We start from the raw sequence: 12,799 nt of genomic DNA on the forward strand, positions 1-12,799 counted from the left end.
AGGCCAGAATACTGGAGTGGGTAGCTATTCCCTTCTCCATGGGATTTTCCTAACACAGGGATTGAACCCAAGCCTCCCGTATTGCAAGCAGATTCTTTACCAGCTGAGCTAAAGAGAAGCCCAAGAATACTGGAGTGGGTAGTCTATCCCTTCTCCAGCGGATCTTCCCAACCCAGGAATTGAACCAGGGTCTCCAGCACTGCAGATGGATTCTTTACTAACTGAGCTATCAAAGATGTCCTATCAGTTCAGTTCAGTTCAGTCACTCAGTCGTGTCTGAACCTTTGTGACCCCATGAATCGCAGCACACCAGGCCTCCCTGTCCATCACCAACTCCCGGAGTTCACTCAAACTCATGTCCATTGAGTTGGTGATGCCATCCAGCCATCTCATCCTCTGTCATCCTTTTCCTCCTTTTCCTCCTGCCCCCAGTCCCTCCCAGCATCAGAGTCTTTTCCAATGAGTCAACACTTCGCATGAGGTGGCCAAAATACTGGAGTTTCAGCTTTAGCATCATTCCTTCCAAAGAACACCCAGGGCTGATCTCCTTCAGAATGGATTGGTTGGATCTCCTTGCAGTCCAAGGGACTCTCAAGAGTCTTTTGCAACACCACAGTTCAAAAGCATCAATTCTTCAGTGCTTAGCTTTCTTCACAGTCCAACTCTCACATCCATACATGACCACTGGAAAAACCATAGCCTTGACTAGACAGACCTTTGTTGGCAAAGTAATATCTTTGTTTTTCATATGCTATCTAGGTTGTCTTTTCATACTGTTCATGGGGTTCTCAAGGCAAGAATACTTAAGTGGCTTGCCATTCCCTTCTCCAATGGACCACATTCTGTCAGGCCTCTCCACCATGACCCGCCCGTCTTGGGTTGTCCCGCAGGCATGGCTTGATTTCATTGAGTTAGACAAGGCTGTGGTCCTAGTGTGATAAGACTGACTAGTTTTCTGTGAGTATGGTTTCAGTGTGTCTGCTCTCTGATGCCCTCTTGCAACACCTACCATCTTACTTGGGTTTCTCTTACCTTGGGTGTGGGGTATCTCTTCATGGCTGCTCCAGCAAAGCATAGCCGCTGCTCCTTACCTTGGACAAGGGGTATCTCCTTACCGCCACCATTCCTGACCTTCAACGTGGGATAACTCCTCTAGGCCCTCCTGTGCCTGAGCAGCCACCACTCCTCGGGTTGCTCCTCTCGGCCGCTGCCCTGGCCTGGGGCGTGGGTGGCTCCTCCCAGCTGCTGCCCCTGGTCTCTGGCTCGGGCTTGAGGTGGCTCCTCAAGGTCACTGCCCCTGGCCTCGGGCGCGAGGTGGCTTCTCCTGGCCGCCCCTGATCTCGGACATGGGGTGTCTCCTCCCGGCCGCCACTGGCCTCGGATGCAGGGTAGCTCCTCCTGGCCACCACCCTGACATCAGACTTGGGGTGTCTCCTTCCGGCCGCCACTGACCTTGGACGCGGGGTAGCTCCTCCCAGCCGCTGCCACTGACCTCGGATGCAGGGTAGCTCCTCTTGGCCGTTCCTGCACTGTTGCAGCCTGGCACTCTAGGCCACTGCCGCTGACCTCAGACGTGGGGTAGCTCATCTCCGCTGCGCTTAGTGAGCCGGCTCGCAGCCGCCTGCGCTTAGTGCTCAAACTACCGCACAATTGCACTCATCTCACATGCTAGTAAAGTAATGCTCAAAATTCTCCAAGCCAGACTTCAGCAATATGTGAACCGTGAACTCCCTGATGTTCAAGCTGGTTTTAGAAAAGGCAGAGGAACCAGAGATCAAATTGCCAACATTCGCTGGATCATGGAAAAAGCAAGAGAGTTCCAGAAAAACATCTATTTCTGCTTTATTGACTATGCCAAAGCCTTTGACTGTGTGGATCACAATAAACTGTGGAAAATTCTGAAAGAGATGGGAATACCAGACCACCTAACCTGCCTCTTGAGAAATCTGTATGCAGGTCAGGAAGCAACAGTTAGAACTGGACATGGAACAACAGACTGGTTCCAAATAGGAAAAGGAGTACGTCAAGGCTGTATATTGTCACCTTGCTTATTTAACTTATATGCAGAGTACAACATAAGAAACGCTGGACTGGAAGAAACACAAGCTGGAATCAAGATTGCCGGGAGAAATATCAATCACCTCAGATATGCAGATGACACCACCCTTATGGCAGAAAGTGAAGAGGAGAGTGAAAAAGTTGGCTTAAAGCTCAACATTCAGAAAACGAAGATCATGGCATCCGGTCCCATCACTTCATGGGAAATAGATGGGAAGCAGTAGAAACAGTGTCAGACTTTATTTTTGGGGGCTCCAAAATCACTGCAGATGGTGAGTGCAGCCATGAAATTAAAAGACAGTTACTCCTTGGAAGGAAAGTTATGAGCAACCTAGATAGTATATTCAAAAGCAGAGACATTACTTTGCTGACTAAGGTCCATCTAGTCAAGGCTATGGTTTTTCCTGTGGTCATGTATGGATGTGAGAGTTGGACTGTGAAGAAGGCTGAGTGCTGAAGAATTGATGCTTTTGTGGTGTTGGAGAAGACTCTTGAGAGTCCCTTGGACTGCAAGGAGATCCAACCAGTCCATTCTGAAGGAGATCAGCCCTGGGATTTCCTTGGAAGGAATGATGCTAAAGCTGAAGCTCCAGTACTTTGGCCACCTCATGTGAAGAGTTGACTCATTGGAAAAGACTCTGATGGTGGGAGGGATTGGGGGCAGGAGGAGAAAGGGACGACTGAGGATGAGATGGCTGGATGGCATCACGGACTCAATGGACGTGCGTCTGAGTGAACTCCGGGAGATGGTGATGGACAGGGAGGCCTGGCATGCTGCAATTCATGGGGTCGCAAGGAGTCAGACATGACTGAGCAACTGAACTGAACTGAACTGATCTAGGTTGATAAAGGAAGCAGATGAACCAGCCCAGTGTGTACACAGAACTATACAAAAAGATCATGACCCAGATAACCATGATGGTGTGATCACTCACCTAGAACCAGGCATCCTGGAATGTGAAGTCAAGTGGGCCTTAGGAAGCATCACTATGAATAAAGCTAGTTGGAGGTGATGGAATTCCAGTTGAGCTATTTCAAATCCTAAAATATGATGCTGTGAAAGTGCTGCACTCAATATGCCAGCAAATTTGGAAAACTCAGCAGTGGCCACAGGGCTGGAAAAGGTCAGTTTTCATTCCAATCCCAAAGAAAAGCAATTCCAAAGAATGCGCAAACTACTGCACAATTCCACTCATCTCACACACTAGTAATGTTCAAAATTCTCCAAGCCAGGCTTCAACAGTACATGAACTATGAACTTCCATATATTCAAGCTGGGTTTATAAAAGGCAGAGGAACCAGAGATCCTATTGCCAACATGCATTGGATAATCAAAAAAGCAAGAGAGTTCCAGAAAAACATCTATTTCTGCTTTTTTGACGATGCGAAATCCTTTGACTATGTGGATCACAACAAACTGAAAAATTCTTAATGAAATGGGAATACTAGACCACCTGACCTGCCTCCTGAGAAATCTGTATGCAGGTCAAGAAGCAACAGTTAGAACTGGACATGGAACAACAGACTGGTTCCAAATAGGAAAAGGAGTATGTCAAGGCTGTATATTGTCGTCCTACTTAGTTAACTTCTATGCAGAGTACAACATGGGAAATGCTGGCCTGGATGAAGCACAAGCTGGAATCAAGATTGCCGGGAGAAATATCAATCACCTCAGATATGCAGATGACACCACCCTTATGGCAGAAAGTGAAGAAGAACTAAAGAGCTTCTTGATGAAAATGAAAGAGGAGAGTGAAAAAGTTGGCTTAAAGCTCAACATTCAAAAAACTAACATCATGGCAATTGGTCCCATCACTTCATGGCAGATAGATAGGTAAACAATGGAAACAGTGACAGACTTTAGTTTGGGTGCTCCAAAATCACTGCAGATGTTGACTGCAGCTATGAAATTAAAAGATGCTTGCTCCTTGGAAGAAAACTTATGACTGACATAGACAGCATGTTAAAGAGCAGAGACATTACTTTGCCAACAAAGGTCCATCTCTTCAAGGCTGTGGTTTTTCCAGTAGTCATGTATGGATGTGAGAGTTGGACTATAAAGAAAGCTGATCCGCGAAGAATTGATGATTTTGAACTATGGTGCTGGAGAAGACTCTTGAGAGTCCCTTGGATTGCAAGGAGATCCAATCAATCCATCCTAAACGAAATTAGTCCTGAATATTCATTGGAAGGACTGATGCTGAAGCTGAAACTGCAATCCTTTGTCCACCTGATGGGATGAACTGACTCATTTGAAATGACCCAGATGCTGGGAAAGATTGAAGGTGGGAGGGAAAGGGGATGACAGAAGATGGGATGATGGGATGGTGTTACTGACTTGATGGACATGAGTTTGAGTAAGCTCCAGGAGTTGGTGATGAACAGGGAAGCGTGGTGTGCTGCAGTCCATGGAGTCACAGAGTCAGACACGACTGAATGACTGAACTGAACTGAACTGAATGTGTATGTTTGCTAGTCAGGAAACTCCCTATCCCCAGAAATACTGGGATTTTATGGAGGCTTCCTCACATACACATGATCAGTCATAAACTCCATTTCCAGTCACTCTCCCCTTTCTAGAGGATTGAGGGGAGAGCTAAAAATTCTTATCTTGACTTGGTCTTTCCGGTGACCAGCCCTACCCAGCGGTCATTCAGGAGCCCATCTAGAGTCATCTCATTAAACAAAAGATGCTCCTAGTGCTCTTATCAGAGACTGACAAGGTTAGGGTCCCTGTGTCAGGGAAAGTCAGTTGCTCAGTCTTGTGAGACTCTTTGAGACTCCACGGACTGCAGCCTGCCAGGCTCCTCTGTCAGTGGGATTCTCCAGCAAGAGTACTGGAGTGAGTAGCCATTCCCTTCTCTAGGGGGTCTTCCCAACCCAGGGATCGAACCCGGTCTCCTACATTGCAGGCAGATTCTTTACCATCTGTGCCACGCATATTAGAACAAGAGACACTCCTAGTATTCTTGTCACCTTGGAAATTGCAAAAGTTTTAGGAACTCTGTGCCAGGAACCCAGTGAAAAATTGCTGTGTTCTATAGTATGTGCAACTTCACATAAACTGAAATTTGCTTTTTCAGAGTGGTTGTACCATCACACACTTTAACAGCAATCTATCACTAATGCTTGTTTTCAGGTTTACTGTTTTTTTTTTTTTCCAGGCTGGAAGGTATTTTTATTTAATTTTTGTTTTCTGTTTTACTAGTAAGGTTGATCATGTTTTCCTTGTCCATTATAGAGTTTCCTTCTCTGAATTGTCTATTCATCTGTTGGGTGGCTTGGCTTTTTCTTATTGATTCGAAGAAACTTCTAAAATATTAAGGTGTGAATATTTTTGTGATTACAAAAATTTCAAATTTCTTTTAATATTATGAGGTTTATCTCTTAACTTTATCACACCTTTGACATATACAAGCTTATCGTTTTAATGTTGCTCTGTCTTTTCTTCTATGGTGTGTACCCCCTTTTGGGGTGATCATAATAAATCCTTTCCTAACTGGTGGCATTATAACATGTCAGTTTTAGTAGGCTGAGGTGCATTCTTCAGGTTTTCCTTCTGTGTTTTCAGTTAAGGTAGGCCACATAAAGAGATTCTTGTGAGAGATTTGGAGACTGAAGTAAAGCAACAGATATTTTGTAGCTCAGACACTTTTATTGCATATCTGAAAGATCACCTAATTGGCATGAAGCAGCAGTCAGGTTGCAATTGCTCTGCCTTTTCCTGAATCTTTCTTTAGTTGCTCTAATGCCTGGGCTGGATGTGTGTGTTTTATAAGTTCCATGAAGAAGAGCTCTGGTTTCTATAGGATACCTATATGTTTCTTGCTTCATGCTTATCTTGCCTTCCCAACTTTCTTCCCGCTGGATTTAAAGCTCCAGCATCACATGGGAAGATGCAGCAGGCTTATGGAAACTGGGTAACCAGCTTCCACAGTCACATAAAGTCAAGTTCACATGACAAATCTCAAACCACGTGTGCCTGTATGATTGAAACTCTGACTGATACAGTATGTTTATGACATAAAGAAAGCCTTCTATAGCTTTTTGTAATAGCTATATTTTTCCCATTTAGGCATTTAGTGCATCTAAAGTTTACCTTTTTGAATGGTGTTGTACACAGACCAAAATAATATATATTTTTTTAATGTGGATATCTGTTTATCTATCCTTATTCCAGCAATTGCTCTGTTACAAATAAAATATCTATATGTCCACATCAACCTTTTAATTAATTCTCTTTCATTAGTCCACTTACCTGTAGATGGCACACTATCAGAATTACTGCTGCCTCACAGTTAGTGTTAGATAAGCCTTTATTTGATTATTTCTTTCAAAATCATGTTGGTTATTTTGGCTCTCTATACTAACATAGGAATTTTAGTAGAAACTTGCCAAGTTTCATGAAAAAAAAAAAAAGGAATTTTGTCTGTAGTAACCCTTGCTATATAGATCAAATTAGGGAGAATTGCTTTATGTTCACAACCTCCCATCTAAGGACATGATGTACTGCTCTCCCTGCACTTAAAGTCAATAGTCTTTATTTTTAGAGCAGTTTTAAGTTTATAGAAAAATTGAGCAGAAAATAATGAATTTGTTACAGTTTATGTGCCAGTACTTACATAATATTAACTAAAGTCTGTAGATTACTTAGGGTTTACTCTGTGTTGTGTTTTCAGTGGGGTTTGACCCATATATAATGACATGAATTCACCATTACAGTATCATGCAGGGCAGTTTCACTGCATTAAAGATTCTCTGCATTCCACTTATTCATCCCTACCTCCAAAACCCTGGCAACCATTGAGCTTTTTACTGTCTCTACAGCTTTGTCTTTTCCACAGCATCATATATTTGAAATCATATGGTATATAGTTTTTTGAGATTGGCATCTTTCACTTAGCAATATGCATTTCAGTATCCTCCATGTATTTTCATGGCTTAAAACTTCATTTCTTTTTATTACTGAATAATAGTCTGTTATATGCATGTACCAGAGTTTGTTTATCCATTCACTGTTGAACAATATCTTAACTGCTTCTGGTTGTGGCAATTATGAATAAAGCCACTGTAAACCTAAATGTTTAGGTTTTTGTGTAGATGTAAGTTTTCAACTCATTTGTATAAATACTAAGGAGCATGATTGCTGAATTGTATGATAAGAATATGTTTAGTTTCATAAGAAACTGTCATATGGTCTTCCACTGTGACTGTACAGTTTTATATTCCTACCAGCAATGATTGAGAATTCCTGTTGGTCCACAGATTCTGAGGTGGCTCAGTGGTAAAGAAACTTCTTGCCAGTTCAGGAGATGCCAGTTCAATCCCTCGGTTGGGAAGATCCCCTGGAGGAGGAAATAGCAACCCACTCCAGTATTCTCGCCTGGAAAACCCCAGAGACAGAGGAGCCTGGCAGGCTATAGGCTATGGGGTTGCAAAGAGTTGGACATGACTGTGCAGTTGAGCACACACACACTCACTTGGAGCTGTGTTTTGGATTTTAGCCAGTTGGCATCTGGTCCCATCACTTCATGGCAAATAGATGGGTAAAAAATGGAAACAGTGAGAGACTATTTTTTTGGTCTCCAAAATCACTGTAGATGGTGACTACAGCCATGAACTTAAAAGACACTTTCTCCTTGGAAAAAAATCTATGACCAACCTAGACAGCATATTAAAAAGCAGAAACATTACTTTTCCAACAAAGGTCTGCCTAGTCAAAGCTATGGTTTTTCCAGTAGTCATGTATGGATGTGACAGTTAGACTATAAAGAAAGCTGAAGTGAAGTGAAAGTCGCTCAGTCGTGTCCAACTCTTTGTGATCCCATGGATTATACCGTCCATAGAATTCTCCAGGTCAGAATACTGGAGTGGGTAGCCTTGCCCTTCTCCAGGGGATCTTCCCAACCCAGGGATCGAACCTAGGTCTCCCACATCACAGACAAATTGTTTACCAGCTGAGCCACAAGGGAAGCCCAAAGAAAGCTGAGTGCCGAAGAATTGATTCTTTTGAATTGTGGTGTTGGAGAAGACTCTTGGGAGTCTCTTGGACTGCAAGGAGATCCAACCAGTCAGTCCTAAAGGCAATGGCACCCCATTCCAGTACTCTTGCCTGGAAAATCCCATGGATGGAGGAGTCTAGTAGGCTGTGGTCCATGGGGCTAAGAGTTGGACATGACTGAGCGACTTCACTTTTACTTTTCACTTTCATGCATTGGAGAAGGAAATGGCAAGCCACTCCAGTGTTCTTGCCTGGAGAATCCAGGGACAGAGGAACCTGGTAGGCTGCTGTTTATGGGGTCACTCAGAGTTGGACACGACTGAAGTGACTTAGCAGTAGCGGCATTCATTGGAAGGACTGATGCTGAAGCTGAAACTGCAATCCTCTGGCCACCTGATGCAAAGAACTGACTCACTGGAAAAGACCCTGATGCTGGGAAAGATTGAAGGCAGGAGGAAAAGGGGACAACACAAGATAAGATGGTTGGATGACATCACCGACTCAGGGCCATGAGTTTGAATAAGCTCCAGGAGTTGGTGATGGACAGGGAAGCCTGGTGTGCTGCAGTCCATGGGGTTACAAAGAATCAGACATGACTGTGTGACTGAACTGAACTGAATATATGTATGCTGCTGCTAAGGGCTTCCCTGGTGGCTCAGAGGATAAAGCATCTGCCTGCAATGCAGGAGACCCGGTTCAATCCCTGGGTTGGGAAGATCCCCTGGAGAAGGAAATGGCAACCCACTCCAGTATTCTTGCCTGGAGAATCCCATGGAGAGAGGAGCCTGGCGGGCTACCGTCCACAGGGTCGCAAAAAGTTGGACACGACTGAGCGACTTCACACATGCTGCTGCTAAGTTTCTTCAGTCGTGTCCGACACTTGTGCGACCTCTTAGCTGGCAGCCCACCAGGCTCCCCCATCCCTGGGATTCTCCAGGCAAGAATACTGGAGTGGGTTGCCATTGCCTTCTCCAGAATATATGTATAGTGGTATCTTATTAGTTAATTTGCAATTCCATGGTGATATATCATCTGAATTTTTGTGTGTGTATTCATTTGCCATCTGTATATCTTTGGTGAAGTGTCTGTTCATATCTTTTGCTCATATTTTAATTTGGTTGTTTGTTTTCTTATCATTGAGTTTTAAGAGTTCTTGTATATTTTGAATACCAGTTCTTTATCAAGTGTTTTGCAGAGATTTCCTACCAGTCTAGTACTTGTCTTCATTCTCTTAGTGTCTTTCATATAGTCAAGTTTTTAATTTTAATGAAGTTACCTTTGTCAATTATTTTTTTCATCAATCATGCTTTTGATATTGTATTTAAAAAGTCATTAACAAATCTAAAGTCATTTGCATTTTCTCCTATGTTATCTTCTAAGAGTTTTGTAGTTTTACATTTTGTATTTATATCTATAATCCATTTTGAGTAAACTTTTGTGAAAGATGTATGGTTTGTATCTACATTTATTTATTTTTTGCATGTTGCTATTCAATTGTTCCAGGACCATTTGTTGAAAAGATTATCCTTTTTCATTGAATTGCCTTTGCTCCTCTTTTGGTCATTTCTAGGCTTTCTATTTTGCCCTACTGGTTTACTTGTCTGTTCTTTTACCAATTACTCTACTGTCTTGATAACTATAGCTTTCTAGTAAGTCTTAAAGGTGGGTATTATCAGTCCTCTGACTTTGTTCTTCTCTTGCAATATTTTGTTTATTTTGGGTCTTTTGCCACTCCATATAAACTTTAAAATCAGTTGTCAGTATTTACAAAATAACTTGCTATAATTTTGGGGGGGATTGTGTTGAGTTTATAGATCACATTAAGAAAAACTGACATCTTGACAGTATTATGTCTTTCTATCCTTGAAGTCTCCATTTATTCAGATCTGTGATTTCTTTCATGAGAATTTTATAGTTTTCCTGATATAGATCTTTTATATATTTTTTCAGATTTACATCTACATATTTATTCTTTTTTTGGTCACTAAAGTTAACGGTATTGTTTTTAATATCAAAATCCAATTGTTCCTTGCTGGTATTTAAGAACACTATTGACTTAAAATTTTTCTTTTTTTTTTTACTGAAGGATAATTACTTTACAGAATTTTGTTGTTTTCTGTCAAACCTCAACATGAATAGAACATAGGTATACATATATCCCCTCCCTTTTGAACCTCCCTCCCATCTGCCTCCCCATCCCACCCCTCTCGGTTGATTCAGAGCCCCATTTGAGTTTCCTGGTCCATACAGCAAATTCCCGTTGGCTATCTGTTTTACATATGGTTATGTAAGTTTCCGTGTTACTCTTTTCATACATCGCACCCTCTCCTCCCCTCTCTCTATCTCTATTCTCTATGTCTATTTCTCCATTGCTGCCCTGTAAATAAATTCTTCAGAACCATTTTTCTAGATTCCGTATATGTGTGTTAGAATATGACATTTATCTTTCTCTTTCTGACTCACTTCACTGTGTATAATAGGTTCTAGGTTTATCCACCTCATCAGAACTGACTCAAATGCATTCTTTTTTATGGCTGAGTAATATTCCATTGTGTATATGTAGCACAATTTCTTTATCCCTTCATCTGTCGATGGACATCTAGGTTGCTTCCATGTTCTAGCTAAGCCACTCTGGTATTCTTGCCTGGAAAATCTCATAAACAGAGGAGCCTGGGGGCTATAGTCCATAGGGTCGCAAAGAGTCAGACACGACTAAAGCAACTTATCATTTACATACATATATTAACCTTATATCCTACAATTTGGTATAATTGCATTTTAGTTTCAGAAGTTGTTGATTTTTTAAAAAGATTTTCTATGTAGACAGTCATGTCATCTGTGAACAATGAGAGTGTTATTTCTTCCTTTCTAATTTGAATACCTTTTATTTCCTTTTCTTGCCTTATTTCATTAGTTAGGCTGTCCAGTAAATGTAAAATAAGAGTAGCACAGAGAGACATCCTTGCCTAGTTCTTGATCTTAATGGGAAAGCATCTAGTCCTTTCTAATAATGTTTTTCATGTACCCAAACAACATTTTGATTTCCCATTAAGGGCCCACATGTCTTTTATTTCTAGACATTTTAATGTTTTTGTTGCTATTGATTTTTCTATGTTCGTCTTATGCCAACATTTCTCCTGCACACTCTAATTAAATTTTATAATTTTGCATGTGTTCTTTGGGTGTAAAATCATATTATCTGCAATAATGACATTTTTTTGTTTATTCCATACTAATTATTTTTGTCTCTAGTCTCTTTTACTTACCATATTGCACAAGATACAGTCTATAATGCAGATGTTAAAATGTAGATGTAGATGATCTCCTAAAGGAGATCAGTCCTGGGTGTTCATTGGAAGGACTGATGTTGAAGCTGAAACTCCAATACTTTGGCCACCTCATGTGAAGAGCTGACTCATTTGAAAAGACCATGATGCTTGGAAAGATTGAGGGCAGGAGGAGAAGGGGATGACAGAGGATGAGATGGTTGGATGGCATCACCAACTCAGTGGACATGGGTTTGGGTGGACTCTGGGAGTTGGTGATGGACAGGGAGGCCTAGCATGCTGTGGTTCATGGGGTTGCAAAGAATCAGACATGACTGAGCCACTGTACTGAACTGAACTGAAAATGGTATGGTGATATTGGATGTACATTTCTCACTCCTGACTATTTTAGTTATTTTCAAGCACAATTTAGAGGAAATAAATATATAAGAGCCAGGAGTTGCCTTGGAGAAGGCAATGGCACCCCACTCCAGTACTCTTGCCTGAGAAATCCCATGGACGGAGGAGCCTGGTAGGCTGCAGTCCATGGGGTCACTGAGGGTTGGACACAACTGAGCGACTTCACTTTCACTTTTCACTTTCATGCATTGGAGAAGGAAATGGCAACCCACTCCAGTGTTCTTGCCTGGAGAATCCCAGGGACGGGGGAGCCTGGTGGGCTGCCGTCTATGGGGTCGCACAGAGTCAGACATGAGTGAAGTGACTTAGCAGTAGCAGCAGTAGCAGGAGTTGCTGAGTTTGCAGATGAAACTATTTTTCACTTAATCTCTCCTGGCTAAAAGCTCTGAAAGTAAGAAGTGAATGGTTGCCATTAGTGCAGTAACTGAGCAAAGATGCTGTGGAATCTGCTGGCTCTTCATCAGATTATTCAGAGGACTATAATTACTGCTTCACACACGAAGTTTGAAAATAAGGTTCCAGAGAAACAAAAGATGTTTCAGGAGGATAATGGAATTCTAGTGCATCTGAAGGGTGGGATAGCTGACGCCCTCCTGTATAGAGCCACCATGATTCTTACAGTTGGTGGAATGGCATATGCCATATATCAGCTGGTTGTGGCTTCATTTCCCAAGAAGCAGGATTGGCTTCAGTATAGCCTTCCAGCAATCAGATGGTTCAGTTTCATTCAGCTCTCTGTGGACTGATAAATAGCTAGGTTCTTGGGGAACAGTATTTATTGACTTGTACTAACTGCCACCAATAAAGCAGTCTTTACCATAAAAAGGAAAAGAAAAGAAACGGTCTTAGGACAAAGGTCAAATTCAGGCAACTACCAGTAAATTTCAGGGTAAAAACCAGATCAAGGGTGTAGCTACAGGACCCTTGTTTAAACCTAAGAAAGAATAAAAATGATGCCTCAGAGACCTTCACAGCTAGACAAAAGAGCTCTAAGAATCTTTTTTTTTTTTTTAGAAGTGTTGTTATTTTTTATTTTTTTCTATTTATTTATTTT

General features: G+C 41.9%; 1 protein-coding gene across 1 annotated transcript; it reads left to right on the top strand.

Moving 5' to 3' along the window:
- Positions 1-12,179: 12,179 nt before the first annotated feature.
- On the top strand, positions 12,180-12,491 carry LOC120861082 (cytochrome c oxidase subunit 7A2, mitochondrial-like). Its single transcript, XM_040236746.1, has one exon. The coding sequence runs from the start codon at positions 12,180-12,182 to the stop codon at positions 12,489-12,491; it is 312 nt and encodes a 103-aa protein (XP_040092680.1).
- The last annotated feature ends 308 nt before the right edge of the window (positions 12,492-12,799 follow it).

This window comes from Oryx dammah, unplaced genomic scaffold (genome assembly GCF_014754425.2).
Source record: "Oryx dammah isolate SB20612 unplaced genomic scaffold, SCBI_Odam_1.1 HiC_scaffold_11227, whole genome shotgun sequence".
NCBI lineage: Eukaryota > Metazoa > Chordata > Mammalia > Artiodactyla > Bovidae > Oryx > Oryx dammah.

Bases quoted from the DNA above. Each gene is read 5' to 3' on its own strand.
- LOC120861082 (XM_040236746.1), top strand. From the start codon at position 12,180: ATGCTGTGGAATCTGCTGGCTCTTCATCAGATTATTCAGAGGACTATA.